Source organism: Tympanuchus pallidicinctus, unplaced genomic scaffold (assembly GCF_026119805.1).
Source record: "Tympanuchus pallidicinctus isolate F22 unplaced genomic scaffold, pur_lepc_1.0 scaffold13, whole genome shotgun sequence".
Classification (NCBI taxonomy): Eukaryota; Metazoa; Chordata; class Aves; order Galliformes; family Phasianidae; genus Tympanuchus; species Tympanuchus pallidicinctus.
The window spans coordinates 672,553-696,033 of NW_026294648.1; the positions used below are offsets into that span (position 1 = coordinate 672,553).

Genomic DNA, 23,481 nt, shown 5'->3' on the forward strand with positions numbered 1-23,481 from the left:
TGTGTGCCTGCTGTTTGGCCAGATGACCAGTTTAAAGCGCTAATGTTTTTCATCCTCCCAAAAAGTTCTGCATTGGTATTTTAATTTGGGGACTATCTCAGGAGAGGTAGAAAGAAAATCACCGTCCTGAAAAGTCCTGGTGTAGTAACTGGAGATGCTGTGGTTGGAACAAATCCATCATACTTTGAGGTACAAGGTCTGAATTACCAGCCCATTGGAATGAGATGCAGAATTTGATCCAAAGTATAGTGGTACACTAGGGAAGGGTGGGAAGTAGTGGGAGGAGCTGTGCTTTCTTTTATTTTTCATCACACGTTAAGCTTAATGGGCACAGCTGTATAAGTACCTCCGTTTTAATCCATTTTTTTTATTCAAATTACTCCAGAATGAGAGCCACTCATTATGTACAGAATTGTACAAACTTGACCTTGCCTCTGATGTATTTTGTGAGTTTTGTTTCTCTGCTTCCTACATTCACTGTTTTCCTTGCATACAGGTGAGAATACTAAAAATGGCAACAAACTGCACATGATTTAACAAATATAAAAATGTCTTAAAAAGTATTGCCAAACATTAATGTTGATTTCTAGTTATTTATTTTGGGAATGTATAGTATTTGAAAACAGAAATTGGTACCTTGCACACATCATCTGTAAGCTGTTTGGTTTAAAATACTGTAGATAATTAACCGAGGTAGACTGACCTTGTAATGTAACTGCTCTTGGGCAATATTCTCTGTACATATTAGCTACAACAGATTGGATTTTATGTTGACATTTGTTTGGTTATAGTGCAATATATTTTGTATGCAAGCAGTTTCAATAAAGTTTGATCTTCCTCTGCTAACTGATGTTGATGCAATCCTTATAAATGATTGCTTTAAAAAAATCTCAAGGCAAGTAGAGAATATATTTCTGTTTAGACCTTAGCTGTAGCCTTTGGTACTTCCACATTCTAGAAGAATTCTGAAGTATTACCAGTTTTCAAAAATATGGCGCATAATGCTCAAGAAAACTTTCTCATTATGAAATGGTACAACATCTGTTGATTTGTCACACTATGTGCACTATATCTCTTAAAATTAGTGGTGAGTTTACTAAGGTGTTAACTAGGTTAAATGTGAGGTTAAAATACATTTCTGACTAATTAGTCACATTCCATTTTCAAGTGCATTTTGGAATTATGACCTTTCAGTATTTGTGTACTTAACATGTATCCCTTTCAATTCAAATTCTAGTGTTTTTAAATGTTATTAAATTTCAACAAATTAAACTGTGAATCTAAATGTTTAGTTTTATTTTGAAAAATCATGTGATGGTTTAAAAAAAAAAAAACAAACTTGAAAGTGCAACAAATGTCTGATCCTTGAGTGCAGGTCTGTCGTATTGGTAACTTATAAAGTATGATCGAAGGAATTAAAATTATTTTAAAAATAAAGTTCTTTAAACAGAGTGGGGGTATTTGTGAATGATGGCAGTTTAAATTCAATAGAGTTAACCTCAAAGCCTTATAAATGAACAAATGTTAATGAAAGTAGAAAGTCTGTGTTTACTTTCTGTATTGAATGCGTTTTTGCTAATATTGTTGGGTAGTCAAGATTCTCAGAATTTGCTTAAAATACTGTCAGGAATCAATTTTCTCAGGAAAAGACCCTTTCTATCTTGATGGTAGATCTACTTGATGAGTATTTGTGAGTTCAAGAAGCAAATCCATGAACTTGAGTATGGAAACTTTTTAGATGACCTATTTGTGGGTTGGCTTTTTCTACCGTTTTGTGTCACTAAAATAAAATGTTCTTTGCTTGTCCATTTCAGCAGGCCAAAAACAAGTAAAGTGCTGCAAGTTGAGTGAGTAGACTCTGTTCTTGTAGGAACGCTTACTGTGAAAGGTAACTTATTTTTCTGAGCTGCAGCATATCTTCTTCAAAACTCATACATCAAATATTAAAGGGGAATAGATGGAGTAGTTCACAGTGTACTCACAGTGTATTCCACAGTTGCTTCAGGAGCCCTGATGTGTGGTTCTGGTAAGTGGTGTTCTGTATTAAACAACAAAAGGAAAGGTGAGTCTCAGGGTTTCTTAACTATGTGTATTGTTGAAGACTTTCTGGAAACAGTAGCAGCTGTAATAGTAGAACTGAATGTTTTGATGCTGATAATGTTATTTAATGTAGTTTTTTTCAGTTGCATGATGAGTTTACCATCAACTTGAACATAAGTTACATTTTCATCTTAAAAAAATGCTAGTCAGAAGCTTCTCCAGCTGTGTTCGCATCCATTAAATCACAGTGGCTAGAAGAAATGTAATTTCTGAATATATAGGGCATCTTTATGTATGCTATGAAAATTGATGCTAGTTCTTCAGAGTTAAGTGTTCTGAACTGAGTCCGGTTTAGTCTACAGGGTTGTGCTGTCATGAGATTTCACTGAAATCAAGTCAGTTTCACGTGATGTTTTCTTACTTATAGTAGAAGGGCTTGTCTTCACTGCAGTAGCTCTCCACTCTCTGGAAGTATGAGTTTTTCACGGCAGCCTGTGGATCTTATGCCCACAACAAGTAATGAATCTTTCTATTCCTAACAGTCATTCTCAGCTGTACCTTATGTTTTGCCACTTCTGCTTGCATGATGTATGGATCACTGATCTTGAGCAATTCCTGATGGAGATAAATAACACTAAATTGAGTATGGACTGGTTGCTACTGTGTTGGTTTTTTTTTTTTATTATTATTTGAAGCCTGTTTTAAAGAAATGCTTAAAGTAATTTCTAAGTGCCCTATGAAACTGGATCATAAACAAAAAAAAAAAAAAGCAAAAAATTATAGATGAATTTTTTAAGTTTCTAGTGGGGGTTCAATAAGACAAGATTCTTTCTCATGTTTTTGCTCTGAATAAAAGAAACCGATTTCCAATAAAGGCAGGTAATTTAAACAAAACTAGCATCTCATAGATGTAGTCTCTAAATGATGAGGAACTATTGTAGAAGTGCTAATAGTGAAAATTTGTTTGAGGTCATATTGGGGGGCATTTTTTGCTGATGGATTTAGTCTATACTCAAGGCTCAAGTTAGATTTAATAAAATCAATTGTCTGTTTTGAGGAGTGTATTTTAATGGCACGAGGTATCCTTTACCTGGTCTGCATATGTGTCTATTAGATGGTATCCCTGTATTGTATGTTAGTGGCACAAATGTAATCTTAACTTAGTGAGTTAAAAGACTGAGCCTTCTAGCAGTCTGCTCCTTGGGAGGCTGACTTTTTCAAACCACATATGCAGCTTATTTTTCTGGTCTGTCAAACATTAGCTTCAGTTCCACATCTACACTGTTTGTTCTGAGCTGCATCATAAGGAACATGTAGTCCATTGTGACGAGGAGGTTTGATTCTGTGTGGAGTTGCAGAGGATAGCCGTGATCTTACTGATCCAATTGTAGAAGAAAGCATAAGGAAAGTATGTTGGGGATAAACTATAATGTGTGTCTTGAGAATTAGATTCCTACCCTCTAAAAAAAAAAAAAAAAAGTTTCTCCTTGGGACAACAAATGTGTGTTACTGTACAGGTTTAGGTATGTTCAAAGTGCGATGAAGTGTTCCTCATTTAGCAGCAGCAGCTCAGACAGCAGACCCTTCAAAGGACAATACCTGTGTAAAACACAACTGTTCTGTTCTCTGTACAGCACTTAATAGGGTTCTGTTCCCTTACCAATGCTAACCAAATCCCTGGTTTAAGCTGTCTTAATACATGTTATAGTGATTGAAAAAGATCTTTCAGTGTTTCAGAACAGGAGGAGCAGGCAGTGAAACATAGCATCTGGCACAGCAATCTTCTGGGGGTGGTTGGAGGTGTAAAACCCAACTTGAGTTAAATTGATACAAATGACTTCAGGATTTTAAAAGTATTTTTATCCATTATATCTCTTTTTTTTTGTCACCTTTTTAAAAATGTTTTTATTTAAAGCATTTCATATTCTCTGATGTTGGGAAAACTGAAGAACTCTGTAAGCTAAACTAGAATTCTGTTGTAAGCTTCCGACGATTTTGAATTCTTCAGTGCTCGTTCTGTTTACTAAATACAAATTAGAATACTTGGCTACAAGTGATCTTTCAAGATGTTATTATCTAGCTCTGAGATACTTTGAAAAGATGTATTTCCCCGTCCCCCCCACAGCCCCGATTTAACAAGCTGCCTCCCTGTAAGCTCAAAAATGAGTAATTTATTCAGAATCACTTCTTATCACCAAATGTTTTGTTGAATTTAGCCTCCTTATTTGGGAGGAGGATAGCAGACATTATGCTCCGTGCAGCAATCTGTCGTGTTTGTTGTAGTGCATAAGTGCAAAGCTAAAAGATCAGAAGTTTCTGTGTGTAACCACATGCCTTATTGCGTTTGGTTTATTACAGTAATGCTGCAAGAAGGAATTGGCACTCATCTGGCATGGAACTATGTCATATTGATACTGCTTCATAGCATCAGTTCATGTGAGTTTTCACAGTGAAAAGTGATTTCATAGAAGCAAGTAACATGCCTGTAAAGCTACAGTCTTGTTGTCTTGGCATCGATTGGAAAATACTGAAGAGTGTGACAAAGTTAGGCACTCAGATGGGATTGGTCAGAGTCCTGTCACTTAAATACAGCAAATGTTTTTTCAAGAACTGTAGTTCCCACTGATGTTTGTGCCTGTGAGAAATGTGCTGCTTGTTGCCTACTTGGTAATACACCTGTCTTGCTTTAATTTGTTTGTTGATTTTTTTTTCCCCACTTACACTACATTTTCCAAGATACAGTTGTTGTTCCTAAAACCGGTTGAGATCTGATATTTGCTTACTGCAGCAGGTGGCTCAAAATAGTTAATGATTATTTTTGTTAAGCTGCTAACTTGCATTCAAATGAAGTTAAATGTCATCTGAAATGCGCTTAAAGTATCAGCCCACACATTAAGCTTGCTATTAATCCTTCATGCTTTGAGAATCCACATCTGAGGCATCTTCTTGTTGGAGAGCTATCAATTTGCTGCAAAACTCATTGTAAAATGCTTTTGCAGTACCTAGATCAGTAAGTCATTCTGTAAGCAAATAAACAAAAACATCTTTAATAGGTATGCATGTATGAAATCTAATATAGATACAAATGTGATTGGTGGTGTCTATTACATGGTTTGTCTCTTTAAACCAAGTTTGATATGGTTTAATAAGGTGAGGGAGTAGTAAGAAAGACAATTGTGGTCATCTTTTCAGGTGTTACTTATCAATCTGATTGCCAGATACATCATTGCATGAACTTCCTAGGAAATTATTACAAAACTTATTTCAAACTTTGTTTGAAACCTGAATTCCTTTAAAATTTCTAACTTGATCATCAAGGCTGGTGGAGAAACAGTGATGTATCTGCTAATGTGAAGTTTGTTGGTCAGTTTCCTGTTAAACATTCATCTCAGTCCCTTTTTTTGATGTGAATTCAATTATGCCTATGATGCTTCTTTTTCCTAAGACTGTCACATGGCACTGGAAAAGTAAATTGTGCCCCAAGAAAAATAGAGCATTTATGTACTTGGAACTAACGGTGTTCCTTGCTTGAGAATAACTCCAAAAAACAAGCAAACAAAAAAAACCTTAAGTTATTTGAATACATTAGGTTTTGGTTAGGCGCTTTAGAACTGTGAAATGCCTTTCAATAAATTGTCACTGAAAGCTCTTACAGTTCTGATTATGTAAGTTTTTCCTGGGGGGGGGGGGGGGGGGGGGGGGGGAGTGGGAGGGAAGGCAAGCAAATAGTAATTCTGAGTTCTTCCACACTGTAGAATAGTTGATTTCTAGTGGAGTCCCCCTGTGACTTTTACTTCTGCTTTGATGAAAAAAAAGGTAGAGTGAGACAACAAGGCTTACTGATTATACTTTCCTCAAAGCAGTATAGTTGTAAGGTGATTGAGAAGTTTTGAAGTCTTTTGATGATGAGCTGGGAACCAGAGGTAACAGGAGAAGGCAGCAGGGAACTAGGTGAAATTTAATTAAAATTAAAAAAAAAATAAAATTTAAAAGTAATTAAGGAGTTATCCTCTAAGAAGGTGGCAGGACCAGCTTCCCAGTTGAAGTGCTCTACAGCAACACATGCAGCTTGGGAAACAAAGAGAAAGCCACCATACTACCAAAAAAACATGGCATAGTTGCTGCCCTGAATCCTGGTAGGGTGATTCCCATGACTGTGGTGTGGTTATCAATATCTACAAGCTGTTCAGAAGAGACAGGGAAGGGAGGGGGAGGGAGGCACTGCCCCCTACATCAAGGAGAGAATGGAGTGTGAAGAGTTGTCCTTGAAGAACGGCCATGAGCAAGTCAAAAGCCTATGGGTGAGAATTAGAGACTTAGGCAACAAAGGGAGCTTTGTGGTTGGGGTCTGCTTCAGGCCACCTCGTGCACCAGAGCCTGTGGAAGCCTTACACCTCCAGCTACAGGAGTTGTTGCAATCACAGGCTCTTGTCCTGCTGGGGGGGCTTCAACTACAGTTGATGATGTGGATGGAAAACACTTGTAGGAGAAAAGCTAGATTATTTTTATTGATCATAATATAGATACAGTATAGTGATTTAATGAAGCATAATTGTAACCAAGGCAGCAACTTAACAAGATTTGAGATGATTGTATGCACTTGGTTATTTACTGCAGAGAGAGTAGGGTTAAAAATGCACATTCAGGAATCCCTTTCACTGAGTCAGGAGGCTCAGAGTTGATCCCCTTCCTTTCTGAACTCCTTGAACTGCAGAGATAAAAGAGCCACAGTGCAGCTGAATCCCTTCCCAGTCCTGACTTGGTCAGCAGTTGGGCTTGTATGCGTACAAGCAATCTAAGATACAATCTTTGTGAGGCTAACAAAGCTTATAGTCAATCAAAGATGCAATCTTCGTGAGGCTAACACAGTCTTAAACAATTGGTCACTTGCCAAAGATCTGTATCCTTCAGGTGTCTTGATGTCAGGGTGTAAGGGATCTCTGCGTAAGGTGACCTCAAGAGGTGTCCCTGCTCCAGCAGCCTACAGCCATGCAGGGGAGCTCGAAGGGGCTCTTGTATTTCTCACTGTTTATGGGGTAAGATGTTTGACTCATAGGTTGCTTTTTAGGCATGTGCTCAACTGGTCCTCAGCTGTTGTACCAGCGGTCTGTGTCACGCTCCAATTTATAGGAGGGAGAGGAGGTTCTTTTATCATCTATATACCCAGCGTGAGATTAAGAAGCAACGGTTCAAATGTTGGTCCAACCAGTTTATTACAAATCTTAATCAGGGAAATGAGGAAGGGGAGGACGGACGCTATTATGATCAGGGTAATGGAGAAGGGAAGGAGGGCGATTGAAAAGATAGGAAAGAAGAGGCAAGGAGTCTTTATAGGAAGCAAGAGGGACATAGTCACCACCATGGATCCAGCGAGGTTCGTAGTGCCGTCTTTGATCCTCAATGGTGGTGGGTCGTCCGACCATGGTGATGATGGCCCTTTTTCAATGCTTCAAAGTGGTTGAGTCAGCTGATTTTGGAGTGACAGCTCAAATCCAAAGTGGTCGAGTTAGCTCTCCTTTGAGTGGCAGCTTCTGGCTCTGGGATCTCAGCAGAAACTCCTTTGTTTCCATCTTCCGGGCCTTGCCAGCAGATAAGAGGGAGCAGGGATGCCCATCTGCATCCTGTTTCTCACAGAACACGATGGTATCGTTCCCCAGTTTTCCCACACCTAGCAGGAGCTGTTTAGTCACAGGCCAGATCTTCCGCCAGTGAACACTCCTGAGCGCTCTCATCCGCTCTTCTACAGAGCAAGCAGCTCTGGGGGAAGGGGCTTTCAAGTGTTCCCAAAGCGATATCCATTGTCACATGGTTAGCACCCATTAGTTGCCTCCTCAACAAATCACTCAGAGTCTTATCACAAGAAATACCTCAGGAAGCAAGCTTTGAGCCAAAAAACAAAGAAGGATTCTCACAGTCTGCTATCAGTTCTTTCAGTCTCTAGTTTGAGACAGAACGATGGTTGTTGGTCTGTTTCAGCAAGAGTATTACGAGTTCTGCTGTTCATTTTCTTCCTGTACAGGGTCTTGTGAGCAAAGTCAGGTTGAAGAATGGAACTGAGGGACAAAGATGGGCAGGGAAGTGGTGAGCAGGAGGAGCTCACTGTCACAGTGATGGAGTTCACGCTCCTGAGGGATATGAGACAAAATCAGGACACTACACTTTAGGAATGCCAGTTGCTTGCTCTTCGGGGGGGGTGAGTCAACAGAGCTCCCTGGGTATCTGTCACCAAAGACAAGGGAGCAGAACATAAGTGGTGGATCTCTAAGGAAGTTTTCCTTACAAGAGCTCTCTTTCTCTGTAAGAATTCTGGAAAGGCAAGAGACCAGCACAGCTAAACTGGGACCGGTTGGTCAGACTGAAGAGAAAGATTTTTCTCAGGTAGTGGAAGAAGGGACAGGTACCCTGGAAAGAGTGTAGGGGTCTATGGGTCCTGGTGAGATGCATCCCACAGTCCTGAGAGAATTGGCTGACATAGTCGCAAAGCCATTCGCTATGATATTTCAGAAGTCATGACAGTCCTGAGGAGGCCTTGATTACTGGAAAAAAGGCAATGTCATATCCTTTTTTAAAAAGAGTAAAAAGGATGATCTGAGAACTACCAACCTGTCAGCATCACCCCAGTGCTGGGGAAGTTCATGGAGCAGATCCTCCTGGAAGCTATACTGAGGCACGTGGGGATGTCTTCATCGAGGGCAGGTCCTGCCTGACCAGCCTTTTGGCTTCTGCAATGGTGTAACTGTGTCAGCAGGTAAGGGAACAGCCACTGATGCCATCTATCTGGACTTCAGTAAGGCCTTTGACACAGTCCCCCACATCACATTTGGAGAGATCCAAATCAGAAAGATAGGGATCAAACAGGTGGATTGTTTGATGGGTGAGGAACTATTTATGAGATCCTACCTAGAGGGTGCTGGTCAGTGGTTCAATATCCAGATGAAGACCAGTGAAGTGGTATCTCTAAAGAGTTAGTGTTGGGACCAGTGCTCTTTAATGTCTTCGTCAGTGACATTGATGGTGAGATCAAGCGCACCCTCAGCAAGTTAGCAGATGACACCAAGCTGCGTGGTGCTGTCAGCATGCCTGAGGGATGGGATGTTGTCCTGAGGGACTTAGGCTGAGCGGTCCAGAAGAACTCATGAGGTTCAACAAAGCCAAGTGCAAAGTCTGTCACCTGGGTTGTCATTACCAGGACGAGCTGGGGAATGTAAGGATAGAGGACAGCCTTGCTGAAAAGGACTTTGGGGTGCTGGTGGATGGCAGCTGGATATGAACCAACGCTGTGCTCTCGCAGTCCAGAAAGCCAACTGGATACTGGATGATTCCAAAGCAGCACAGCCAGCAGGGCGAGGAGGGGATCTGCCCTTCTGCTCCGTGCTGTGAGACCTCACCTGGAGCGCTGCGTCCAGATGGGGAGTGCTCAGCACAGGAGAGACACGGAGCTGTTGGAGCATCCAGAGGAGGGCACAAAAACGATGTGAGGGATGGAACACCTCCCTGCGAGGACAGGCTGAGAGCTGGGCTGTGCTGCACGGAGAAGGAAGGCTGTGGGGAGAGCTGAGAGCGGCCTGTTGGTATCTAAAGGGCAGTTTACAGAAAAGAAGGGACAGACTTCTGAGCATGGTCTGCGGTGAAAGAAGAAGGGGAAATTGTTTCCAACTAAATGGGGAAATTTAGATTGGGTATAAGCAGAAGTTCTGCTTGCATGTATAAGAAAATACAACTGTAGTATAGAATTTTCATGTAACCTGCACACTTTATGTGAACAGTAGTGCTTTTTTTCTTTTCAATTTCCACGTGAGTTGACTGCTTTATTTAAATTTCATAGTTGTAATTCTTTACTCATTGTGGTTCATGAAGCAGTTTGACGTGATATAATTGAATGCAATGGAAAGACATCTGCGCTTAACCTCAGTAGCCATCAGCAGTCACAATTCATAATGACTATAAATGCCTTCATAATGAAAAATAATCAGTATGAAAATGTCATTCAATTTAATTAATTACAGATATTTTGATGGTAATGAGCTAATCATTATGAGCTTTCAGGTTTTACATCACCAACTCTTCATGCTTTGGAAAAAAATGAAGTGACAGCCAGCAAACTTATCACGAAACTGAAAGATGCATCTGAAGCTCTTTTAAACTTCTTCAGGCCAGTGAGTAAGTGCCATTTAATCACTGCAGCACTATTTCTTTCCTCTTCTTCCACCTTACTTTTAGTACAGTTTTTCACTCCTTAATTGTTGGCACTCAGTCTATTTAAAACCCCTCAGTCTGATACTGTAAAATTCACTAGTTCTTATCAAAAATATACTGTTAAATGCGCTGCTTCAATCATCACAAATTTGCTTCAATTGCATTACTTCTGTCTTATAAAACTATCTGTCATCAACAAGCTGACCTAGAAGTGCTGGACAATTTGATGTAGAATTCACCTTCCCATATTTTCTTGCATCCGTTTTGAGTTAGTTTTGTTGTCTGCTTGTGTAAGCATATTTTGCTCAGTAGTAGTCACTCCCATTTCTACTAGCTAAGGAAGGATTCAGGGCCATTAGATAAGACTCTTGAACTGCTGAAATTAATTGATGAGGTGTGCGTTAGTTTCAGAGAACTATTGAGAAAGAAGTCAAAATAGAATGTATTTGCTAATAGCAGTAAGAAAGATAAAATCCATGAAATGTGGAAAAAGTGCACAGCATGTACAAAATTGGCAAGCCTGGTTCCAGAATGGTTTCATTGACAAATACAAGGCAAATATCACTCATCACTGAATACATAACTGCTTAATAATAACAATGAAGGTCTTGATGATTTTCTGCCTAGCTCTAAATAAACACTGAGGTCTTGTGAAGTGCCTGACCTCACATTTAATATAACTGAATTTGACTACTAGTAATGAATGCGATAAAGGTAAAGCTGGCAGTGCGGCCTATCTTGGGAGTAGTAGAACCAAATGATGTTTTGCAGCTTCTGTGGAAGTTTCACATGAAGGATACTAAGTTTTATAGGAATTAAATCACAGACTGTATGTCAGATCTCTACAGTTTATAAGCCATTTATACGTAACGCTTCCCAGGAAAGATCTTATGATTATCCATAAATCTATTTTTAAATAGCAAATTTTAAATTTTACATGTTGTGTTCATTAACTGACTGGGTATCTTAGGTCTTTGCTCATATCAGCTGCTTGTAGAATCATGCAATTAGTGCTGAATGGAGAGATGGTTTGTTGCAATACACTGTATAATCAACCCTTCAAAAATCTAAGACGTTTTAATGTTTCTATTTGTTTGATTGGTTTTTTCTTAATTAGAAACAGTGCAGTCAGGAAACTTAGTGTCTTTCAGCTTTAGAAACATGAATAACAAATGTTTTTTAATTCAGTTTTTTAAATGTTTCTTACAGAAAAAAAAAGCTAATTTTTTAAGATCTCATATGACATGATTGTAGGTTTTCTCTTGACTTTAAAATAGACTGATCAGTTTTTGTGGAAGAATTCTACATGAAAGTCAATGATACTGCTTCTAAACAGACTTCTCCCCAGTACAAAAAAGACAGGGACCTCTTGGAAAGAGTCCAGCGGAGGGCCACAAAGATGGTGAAGGGCCTGGAGCATCTCTGCTATGAGGAAAGGCTGAGTGATCTGGGTCTGTTCAGCCTTGAGAAAAGAAGACTGAGAGGGGACCTGATCCAGGTCTATAAATATCTAAGGTGTGGGGGGCAGAATGGCGAGGCCAGACTGTTTTCAGTGGTGAGTGGAGACAGGACAAGGGGAAACGGCTGGAAACTGCAGCATAGGAAGTTCTGCACAGATGTGTGCAAGAACCTCTTTACAGTGAGGTGACGGAGCACTGGAACAGGCTGCCCAGGGAGGTGGTGGAGTCTCCTTCTCTGGAGATGTTCAAGACCTGCCTGGATGCCGACCTGTGCGACCTGGTGTAGGGAACTTGCTTTGGCAGGGGGTTGGACTCGATGAGCTCTGGAGGTCCCTTCCAACCCCTACAATTCTGTGATTCTGTGATTCTGTGATTCTTCAAAACATGCTAGAAGCATGAAAATAATAGCCTCTCTTTATCTAGGTATTGCTTCTAGAACAGAAATCTTACATTTCACTACTTTTTTTTAAAGCTTGCCGATACAAAGAAAAGCACTCCTTATTCCCTTGTCATGTAGGAGGGAATATTAATGCAACAGAGTGCTTGGAAAACAGATGTTGTCCTTCCAAAGGCAGACATGAACTGGAATGTTATATCCCGCTTAAAGACAGTAAGTATTCTTCTGTAAATTTTTGCTTCATAGTCAAGTACTTTTCCTGGTAAGACAATGTGATTTTTCATTTCTTTTCTCTCCTTTAGTTTCTTGGGTCACCATTCTCTTTGAAGCAAGCTTAAGTGGGCATTTATTTCTGCATAGAAATACAGAAAACAATTCATCGTCTGGGTAGCTTGTAAACGCCAGCACAAAGAACATGTGATGAAATATAAATAGAAGTAGCTACGTCAGCTAGTACAAAGAATAGAGGGAAGGCTTTCTTTGTGGAAATGGAAGGGTGGTGAGTTTAATACAAAGAAGTGAATCTGTGAAAGTACTATAAAGAAAAGTTGAAGAAATTGGGTGTATTTGTTGAGAAGGAGGTTAAATGGTTATTAAATAGCCATAGAAATCGGTTTGAAGGATGGTTATTAAGACAAGGAAGCCAAACTGTTTGGTAGGACCAGATGATATGACAGGAAATTGCAACTCGTTGAGGCTTGAGAAATTCAGCTTGGATATTAGGAAATAAAACTTCATTAGAACAGTGGTGAACCTCTTGAACAAGTGTCACAGAGTTATCTCTAGATCTGTCTGCATCTGATGGGGGACAGCAGGCTCACTGGCCCGAAAAGGGGGGGGTGTCAACAATTTACAGGCTGGTTCTGTGAGTAATGGGGCAGGGGACCCACAGACCCAGGCCCCGGGAAGAAGGGGAAGGTAGGGAGATGGGAGATGGCCCTAAAAACAGAACAGCAGCAACCATCAGAGGAGGAAAGTTAATTTACTGTGTATGATATCAGAATGCAAGATTGCATAATGTAATACAATATGTAACTAGAATTGAGGCTATTAAATGAAATAGATTGAGAGAGAGTGTCCAAAACTGAAGACCTCACTCTGAACTGAAGGCAAAACAGGTGGGAAGCACACCTACACAGTGCCAGGCAGTGAGAAAGAGAGAGAGTCTCATGACTTGTCAGGAGCTTTATCTTTCTTTCTGAACTCAAAGTCCTCTGGGGTATGTAGTTCTTCTCTACAGATATTCAGAAAATCAGCGGTCCACAGAAGTGGAGCATTGACTCTTCAGCTCCCCATGCTTTACGTGATGCTATGATGTGGAATACCAACAACAAAAACCATAGAACCAAGACAAGAAGTCATGAGAAAAGAGGTGGCATCACCTTTATTGAGAGTTTTATGACATGGCCACACAAAGACACAGGTTACTTCACCTAATGGCGATAGTAATACTGCTTCAGGCAGGAGACTGGGCTTCAGGGTGTGCAGAAATTCCTTACAACGAAAGCTTTTGATAATTGTCTTCTCAAATTCCACCTTTAACATAATGAATGTAATGTTTTACCTTTATTATTTTCTTTAAGCATAGACTTGGAGTGGATGATATTTTTTTCCTCTTAAGAGAGAATTCAGCAATCTTGTTTTATATCCCATGGTTGCACAGCACTGTATGGTAAACGCAGCTTCACTAAAAACGTTGAAACAAATCTTCATTTTTATCTTTTTGTTTCCCTTTTTTTATATAGCATTTAGAAAATGGTGTTGCTTTTTGTTGTGAATTTCCTTCAGCAAACTGAAAGATGTACAAAGTTGAAGGCTCTTCTTAGACTCTGTCAGTGACTTTGGAACAGATCTATCGAGGTCATGTAATCCCATCACTCCCTGCTCAAGTGGGGTCAGCTAGAGGAGCGGGTTTCCTAGGACTCTATCTAGTCAAGTTTTGAATACGTGTCCAAGGATAGAGACAGCACAACCCCTCTGGGCAAACCATTCCAGTCTGTAGCATTAGAATGCAGTTACCTGTTAAGAACAATGTCAAATGTTGGAATGGTATTTGAAGACTTGTCATAGACTTGAATAGAAACAGAGTCAAGTGTTATCTTGATTTTTCCAACATAGTATTTCCTTTTATATTGTATTTTTATGCACTGACAATTTAACTGGAAGACTTCTCAGACAGAGGCAATCTTGCCAGATAAGTTAGTATGTTAGTACAAGTTTACTAAAAAGGAAACCAGAACATAGAGATTAATGGCTTAGGTATTCTTGATAAAATTTGTCATGCATTGATTTCAGAGATTATATTCAGTTTTCTGGAGATGAGTTAATATGCTTATGAAACCTGAGAAAATATCTGTGCGCTAACAAGAAGCTTGATGTACTTGCTCAAAAGCAAACAGGGGTCAGAACCAAACTTGGAATATTTTCCTGTAGTTGAGCAACACCATATTCCAGTGCTATGGCAGCCATAAATATGGTGCTACTTTTGATAGAAAAAAAAAAAAGGTACTGTTGAACGCAAGGTCACCAGACTCTTAGGTGCACACTGCAGAAATCAAGTGTCTTAAGAATATTGTTCCCTAGTTGTGCTTCCTTAATACACACGAAGACACACGACTACAGTGAGAAGAAAAGCTATATAGTGAAAACTCTACATGTTTTGCTCATGTTTAGGACATATACTTAATAAGTAATTTTAATATGTTCTTAAACCCTGACTGCTTGATTCCTTTTATGGTTTGGAAGTAAATTTCAAAGATGGACTATTTTATCAAATTATTTGTAGCTAGCTACTTGAATGTTCCAGGATATACAACATATGTCCAAAGAAATCATCAGCGCTTACTGCCTGGGAGCACATGCTGTTTGCCTTGTAGCAATTGTTGACAGAAGAAGCACTTAGCAGACATTAGACTCGTGCCACTTGCGTTTCTGTTTTATGGGCATAGGCTGCACACTTGAATGCTTCTCATCTGCTAGTTTTGTCTTTAAATTCAGTAGGAATAAAATAAAGCTTAAAGAAAACGCTGCAAAAGTTTTGATCTGAAGTAGATAAATTGCATTAATTATCATGATTTTGCTCTATCAGACTGTATATACATCTACGTAAGACTCGTTTGATAAAGGACTACAATTTTTCACATGTTGAGATTACTCATGTGATTATTTCTGAAACTAACCGAACTTTTGGGAGTGTTTGAAATCCAGTGGTCAAATTTGACTTGATCTTTCTAATCTGCATGCTTTTTTAGGATTTGCCCCTTTCCTGTTGTGTTGATGATTGAAATACAGGCATGTCTGTCTTTGAGGCTAATCTCTGTCACCTGTACCTCTACATATGTTTTGGACTTGTTTGTAACTAATACAAACTTCCACTGGTCCTACAGGTCTGCAACTGACATTTCGACTGTTTCTGGTTGGGGCGGTAGGATTTTTAATTTTGGGTTGTGTACCATTATATTGCTGTGCCTGCTTCCAGAGGAGGTAAGAATTAGTACACAAACAACTACTTTTACAGTATACTGCTACTAAATGTCGAGGGTATGGACAGCTGACAAACCTAAAGCCAGTGAGCAGAGAAAAGACTGGGGGAAAATAAGCTGAAAAAGTCATATGACATCATGAAAAATAAATCCTTCTATTTTGGAGCTACATAGTCAATTTGACTTCAGAGCAAAAATAAAATAGCATGTTAATGCTCCAGCAGCCATTCTAAAGACTTAGTTATAAAGAATTGGTCTTAGTCCTACTTCCCTTAACTGTGAAGCTGCATGTTGATCATATGGGCTCACAGGCTGCAGGTTAGCAGAGAAATCTCCGCATAAAGGCCTGAATGGAACTTGAACAGTAGTGACTGAACTTGAGTTCAGCTCTGTGGGAACTGGATCCTGTCTTGGGCACGTTTGCTGGCATATGGAAGACCAGACTTTTGTTCCCTCACTTCTCCCATTTTCTTTCCATTGCCACCATCACCACCTTTCCACACCTGCTTCCTACCACAGGCCTGACCTGCCTTCATATTTATATATATATATATCTCCATGTATCCATGTATATTAAAACAATTTGGTTCTACTCTTAAGCAGGAAGGGAAAATCAACAACTGCCAGTTAGGAACAAAAAAGGTAGTGAAGGAGACTCTGAGAGCAAACAAATCTTTAGGGCATGATGCTACATACCATCCTGTTCTATCCAAAATAAGATTTTATGACGCAGTGATCTCTGCACGGGAAACCAAGAACATCAGTTAAAAAAAAATAATAATAATTTTAAAGAAAAAAAAAAAGAAAAAAAAAAAAGAAAAAAAAAGAAAAAAGGAAGATTTGAGAAAAGCTTGTCTCACTTCATAAGCTTAAAACAAACAAATGTGAATATATTTTTTTGCCACTTCTTTTCTCTCTAAGCCGTGGGAAAATTGGAGAAAAAATTGTTCTCTTACCATTACCTTCAAATTATTTCTACAAGCATGACACTGCTTATGAGAACTAATTGACTGCTACACAGGAAATGGCATGTGCAAGTGGGAATTAATTATCTGAAAGATGATATGGAAGAAATGAATGAGCAAAGGCAAGTTGAAAGGATCAAGAAGTAGAAATGAGTTTCTGTAAGGCATAAACATATAGAATTATGCAGTAAGATGGAAGAACATGATGGAAGAACAAAGTAGTAGGCCTTAGGAGAGCAGAAGAGAAGGAGAAGGAGATACTTCAGAGAGAAGGAAATAAATTATTTCAATGCTGCTAACGTATAACAATTTTTTTGTTGTTTTGGGTCTTTTTTTTATGGTGGTTCTTTTTAGTGGGTTTTTCCCACTGAATGTATGGAGCACATTACAGCCCACGTGTGCTTTGCAAGCAGTTTAGTGTTTGATATTGCAAAGAGTTTTGGCATGAGTGTGCATTCTTATGATAACTGGGAAAATGTAAGCTCAACAGTATCGAAATGGTTAAACTAAGATGGAGCATACTGACATAATTGGGCTTTATTTTTTTAAGGTGCTGTTTCACATAGCATGATTAATACTAGAGCTTAGTTAATGTAACACAATTGTCTTTGTGTAGATTTTTCTGAAGTTTTAAATTTTTCCTTTAGCAAGATATTAGTAGACTGAGATTATATACATGCATGTGCACACACATAGACTTCATAAATATGGCTGTTTAGCAGATGGCTATTTGCTATGGTGTGCCACATTTAGACAAAACCTGCTGTGAAAATCTTCACGTTACATCTTACTCTGTGCTCAACAGCTGATGTTGAGCACACAGATAGTTACACTGAGTCACCAGTGACATGGAAAACAGGAGGCAAAGCATTAACATGAAATTATCATATATTTTCTGGAAAATGAATTAATATGTATTCATTGTGAGATAATTCACATTAATGTTTAAATGATCTTTTTTGTGTTTTTTTTTTCATAGCCAGTGAAACTGGAATTGCTGTTCTGCTGTGACTTGTTTGTTGTTGGTTTTTTTCTTTTTTTCATGTAGTGATTAACCAGATGCTAAATGGTTTTAATTTCCAACATCACACATTTCAGTTCTAAGAAGAAAGCAATCCTATAATATATTAACTTTGATCAGATTTTACTAGTTCTAGAAACTGTTGCTAGAGGATATGTCTTCAAAACACATTCCTTTAAAAAGTCTGAAACTTTCTATTTAGTTGGAAATCCCTGTTCTCGTTAACAATGCTGTATGGTCAGTGTTGAGAGCTCCCACACACAGTACAACAGGACATGCACAGAAGTAAAGTGTTGTTCTCTAGACTGACTGAAAAGTAAGAGAGCTTTCTCTGATGAAATTTGGGATAATTGATTAATTCCATTATGCTTCTTGTAGAGCAAAATCTAAGGTTTCCCATAGGATCCCATATTTATTGATTTTAAGAGGGAGTCCAAACGTGAGTAGCTCTCTGTGGCAGTTTTGCAGGCATTTGTGCTGTGTGGAGGTGGCTGTTTCCCTATAGATGCTCAGGTCAAGACATGACCAGGCTGAGAGAACCTATATGTAGGGCAATGGAATTTCTGTAAAATTTATTAAGGAAGCTGCTAGTTTTCAGAGGTTGAGTTATAGCAGTCAAGTTATGTTGCTCAGGTTATTCTCAATACTCCTCCACAGCACAAGTTCTGAAATCAGCAAAACTGGGTTACCACGTCTGACTGGTGACCTCTGTGTTTTGCCTTTTTCGTAGGATATTTTTTAGGCAGGAAGCAATATCTGAATGAGTTGATGCTGCCTGCTCCCTTGCAGTTCCTTATGTGTCTTATCAGCACAATGTCTCTTTTCTTAAAGTGTTCTCTGATGATTTTGTAATCCCCATACCTGTCTTATCCTATCTTCTTTCTCTCCTCTTTTTTTTTTTTTTTTTTTTTTTTTTTTTTTGTCTTTTTTTCACTAACAGCCAAAGGCATGATGGGCAGAGTAAGTCTCTAAAGAATAGAGTCACTTACTCTCATCACTTACTGATGCCATATTTGAACAATGTTGTGTAGGTTTTAAATAAAAATTAGTAAAATCTCAGTTTTCTTCTGCTGAATTTTTAGTGCTGTTGTGGGAAGCAGGCCTTCAATTTCAGTTGACCTATTACTGGGAATTTTCTGGTAATGGCTGCAATTTGATGAATCAGCTGGTCAACTGAAATTCATGAAGAAAAGGTAAGAGATGGGAAAACTTATCAAAGTGCTTTGTCAGTCTGTGTTCTGTTGATGAAATCTTGTAGCACCTGAAGCCAGTAGTATCTTTGACTTCTCTGGAGCTAGGCTTTTGCAGCTAAAAGCTTGGTGATCTGATCTTAATTCCTTTTGTTGTTTCATTTTGTTGTAGTCAGTGTGTCAATCCTTTACGAAGAGCAAACAAAAGAATAGAACAAATTGTGCAGAACAAGAGAGCAAGTAGTGAAGAAATGCGTAGCTTGTTACCAGATTGACTTAAAGGCTTTGAGGATCATTAAAATGAGAGAAAGGTAAACTAAATTTAGAATGTTCTTTTGTTCTTTCAGTTTAGCATTATCTTACTGTTGATTTTATATAGAGTGCTAGACGTATGCAATATTAAATTCCTGTTGGCTTCCCAGTCCAGTAGATTTTGTCACAAAAGCACTTTTTGTCACAAGCCACCCTCAGTTTCTGCTGTGGGATAAATAATGAATCTGCCAGAATTTGATTCCTGTCCTGGGATGCTAAATGAGAGCCCTGGTGAGGCTCTGGTAGTGCTGCCCAGAGCTCTGGGTCTCCATCTCTGCAGATGCCCAAGGCCGGGCTGTTGTTCCCTGGGCAGCCAGCACACGGTGGAGCTTGGGGGACTGTGATGTCCTTTCCAACCCAAATCATTTGGTGATTCAATGAATATTGCAGTGATAGGCTTAAATCCTCTGCCATTTTTGTGTCCCTTATCCCATGTGTAAATTGAGTTACGTGGGAGAACAAAGAAGAAAAATAAGGTTTTTGCTGCTTGCAGGAAACAAGGAGACATTTTCAATCACTGAGAAATCTTTTCAGTTCTATGGAAAGGGGTGTTTTATACTGGTATTTTCACATAGCTTCAAATCCTACCATTCTTTCTGAACTCTGAAATGCGTGTAATCTAGGCATTGAATGCTATTTACTTTGTCAAACTGCAGCATTCTAAAGGTGACAATGACATAATAACCTCACTGATGTATTTATTTATTAGACAACAAGGAAGTACTTCAGTGAGAGTATTGATATACCGAATTTACGAAGATGTCCCTTAATCAAGTTGTACTGACGTGTGGGTGTTCTCCTTTTTTCTTCTCTTTTGGTGCAGAGGACCATCCATGTAATATTAATGAACTCAAGCAGGAGGAAGACACCAGGATAGTGCACTAACCATGAGTATGCTCTAGAAAATGAGATGATTTGTTTTAGCATCAAAGTAATACACTGTTGTCAGCCCTTATTAATTCTATTGATTTGGCATTATAAATTGTTCATTTTTGTTTCTCTGCACTCATTCCATATCTCCTTTATGGGGAAAAAAAAAAGGTAATGCTGAAAGGGAAAATCTGCTCATTCCAGCTCCTGAATGCTAAAACCACTTCAGGTACTGATAAAGCATCTTCACAGTTCAGAAAGAGGTCAGCCTTAGAGTGCTATCTGGATTAAGAAGTGATAAAAGAGATGGTTGACATTAATTACATTGGTGCTGAGTGGCAAGCTTACTGTTTTTGGGGAGTGGACCACTGTAGCACAGCTATTCCTACTGAGACGACAAGTAATTCTTTATCTGGCTGCAGAGGGTTTAGGAAATGTATTGTTTGGCAGTTCCTTGAAAGACATGCTTAGGCAAAGAACTTCGGGAAACTAGTATCATCTCTTGTGCTGTTGTTTCTGTTCATGGTTTATCACTGCACCATAGAACTTCCTTAGATCTTGAGGAGACCTGTCACCCAGGGCAGGTGATGCCAAAATGTAGTTTCTTTCAGTTTCCCTGAAGAGTAACACAAAATAAGAAATGAATGTGTAATAGTTTTGAACTATTGTAAAGTAAAAATAGGCACTTAAAAAAAAAAAAAAAAAGTCAGTAGAAATCAGTTTCCCAATAGTAAAGCAACCAGTGGCCCTTTTTCCTTGTGTCTGTGAAATAAGTGTAGTAGAATTTTCAAGAATAGTGGTAAATGAATCTTTACTCGTAACCTGAAAAATAAAGACAATAGCTTTTGTCAGAATAGTGGTACTTTGAACTGTGTACTCATGGGATTACCCAGTTCATACATTTTTCTTAGTTTTCCTAGTTCTAAAAATGACATTTCTTAAAGCCCGAGTGTAATAGAGTTGAGGTGCACATATAGGCAGTCTCATGAAATTGACAGAGCATTTAGTCATCACAAAAAATTAGCATATGCAGAAGTTTTAAAACTTGATATGGCAATCATTGCCCATAGCACTGTATTAGAGATGGTTGGGATATAGTTTTGTAAGAAAAAGAACTGCAATATTTTTGATGTTGAGCAGCAGAATGATGAAGACTGAATAGTGTTCAGTTTGCCTTCCAACTCTGATCAGTTTACTGCTTCTTGATGTTATTTTTTTATGAGTTCTGAAATATGTCTGCAAACATTTTGAAAAACATAGAAACAATTTCCTGCCTCTTGGATTTAGGGGCACTGTTGCAACTGAAACTTGCATGCAACAAACACATACATCCTCTTGGGTGAAGGTAATTATAAGAGAGAGCTGTGCTCCCAAGTAAGTTTGACTTGGTACTTCATGATTTTGATTTGAAGGGTGATAAATTCTTTTGTTTACATGTCACTGACAGCACAAATGGTTTCAGTGTCACAGAACATTCTGACAAATGGACACATACTGATAAAACAACTGTACTTAACTGAAAGCATTCAGTGCATCTGCAGTAAATGTATCCTGCAGAATAAAATGAACATAAAATATATGCACTATAAGAGTAGGATATAAGATGGAAAAGATTCAGGAATGCTTATATTCCCTGTTGGAGTGTTACTTAAGAGCACCGCGTGTGGAATTGGGTCCTGCTCTGAAAGCTGGATGCTCACAAGTCCATGGGGCTGAATGGATTGCACCCTAGAGCACTGAGGGAGGTGGTGGATGTGGTTGCGGTTAGGAAGAGTGGCTGGAAGCTGCCTGATGGAAAGGGACCTTGGTGTGCTGATGGGCAGTGGGCTGAAGATGAGCCAGCAGTGTGCCCAGGTGGCCAAGAAGGCCAATGGCATCCTGGCTTGGATCAGGAATGCTGTGGTGAGCAGGACCAGGGAAGTCATCCTGCCCTGTACTGGGCACTGGTGAGGCCTCACCTCCAGTGCTGTGTTCTGTTTTGGGCAGCTCAGTACAGAAAGGACATGCAGGTGCTGGAGCAGGTCCAGAGAAGGGCTTGGATAATATGGCCTACAAGGAGAGGCTGAAGGAACTGGGGCTGTTTAGTCTGGGGAAAAGGAGGCTGAGGGGAGACCTGATTGCTCTCCTCCAATATCTGAAAGGTGCTTACAGCATAGCGGGGTTGATCTCACTGGTGACAGGATGAGGGGAAAAGGCCTCAAGTTGTGCCATGGTAAGTTTAGGTTGGATAGCAGGACAAACTTCTTTACAGAAATGGTTGTCAAGCACTGCATTGGGCTGCCCAGGGAAGCAGTTGAGTCATCATCCCCGGATGTGTTTAAAAACCTTCTGGATGTGGTGCTCATGGACATGATTTAGCAGAGGGCTGTTAGAGTTAGGGTAGTGTGGTTAGGTTGTGGTTGGACTCGGTTATGTTCAAGGTCTTTTCCAACCTGAGCGGTTCTATAATTCTATATTATGTATATATTATTCTACAGAATCAGATTCTATGATTCTAACAGAATATGGAATCATAGAATTCTATCATTCTATATTCTCTTATTCTATATTATTCTATAGAATCATATTCTATGACTTTATGATTCTAGTAGAATGGGGAATCATAGAATTGCTTAGGTTGGAAAAGACATTAAAGATCATCAAGTCCAACCACAACCTTGTCAGGATTATCACCTTAAGGTCACTTCAGAAATACTCATTTACAGGCCAGCTGCACTGACATCATCACATACAAGTGAATGTTTTCATCACCTTCAGGATTTCAGAATTTAAAATTTATGAATAATCACTTTGATGATGATTTTATCATTTCTGTTTTTTAGTCCTGGACTCTGGTGTACCACAGGATAATTTCAATATGGAGTTTGACCCAGATCCACCTGTAAGACATCTTTTCCCATCTGCTGATCTATTTCTTGTGTATCAAGCTGCACATTGCTGAACCAAGCTTGTCTTTCCTGTCTTTTTCTCCAAAGAACTGGATTAGGGCCAATTTGACCAGAAGGCACAAGTGTTCTTAAATGGGATGCCTTTGTCGTTGGTGAAAGAAACAACTCGGTGCTAGGCGCCGTTTCCAAATCTGCCAGTGTTCCCTCCAGCCCCCGAGACACTTTCCGTACTAAAATCCAGGACCACAAGATGGTGCTGCAGGAAAACATTTTTCCCTCAGTGGTTTTGGTTTCTGGAGAACTTTATTAGATTTCTGCTTTTTACAGTGTGGTTCATCAAGTCACAAGAAGGCAGATAGCGTACGATAGAGCAATGGTCATTCTGTAAAAAAAAAAGACAACATAATACTGCATATAATGGCAAGGCTTTAGAAGACTTACAAGAGATATAAACCATTGCCTGTGGCTTTAGAACTGCTTTCGCTCCTAGTGAACTGATACAGAATGAAACAAAAGAGCTCTCAGTGGAACTTCCATCCTTATCTTCCCAAAGATTAAATAAATACAAAGCTTAACAACCTGACTCAGTGCACAGTAGCTGTGTCCAAGAGTGGATGCTGACACCATAGGGATAGGAGCTGTGAGAAGTCCTCTGCTCTT

General features: G+C 39.2%; 1 protein-coding gene across 1 annotated transcript; it reads left to right on the forward strand.

The window, feature by feature from the left end:
• Window positions 1-281: 281 nt before the first annotated feature.
• Window positions 282-23,227, forward strand: FMR1NB (FMR1 neighbor). The gene is made up of 6 exons (XM_052673521.1): window positions 282-4,476; window positions 10,087-10,200; window positions 12,169-12,306; window positions 15,480-15,576; window positions 18,924-19,062; window positions 22,756-23,227. Exons 1-5 carry the CDS (start codon window positions 4,371-4,373, stop codon window positions 19,024-19,026), a joined length of 558 nt encoding a protein of 185 aa, XP_052529481.1. The 5' UTR covers window positions 282-4,370; the 3' UTR covers window positions 19,027-19,062; window positions 22,756-23,227.
• The last annotated feature ends 254 nt before the right edge of the window (window positions 23,228-23,481 follow it).

Coding starts and splice junctions, on each gene's coding strand:
- FMR1NB (XM_052673521.1), top strand. CDS start 4,371: ATGCCTTATTGCGTTTGGTTTATTACAGTAATGCTGCAAGAAGGAATT. Junction 4,477..10,086: donor GCTTCATAGCATCAGTTCAT/GTGAGTTTTCAC, acceptor ATGAGCTTTCAG/GTTTTACATCACCAACTCTT. Junction 12,307..15,479: donor TTATATCCCGCTTAAAGACA/GTAAGTATTCTT, acceptor CTGGTCCTACAG/GTCTGCAACTGACATTTCGA.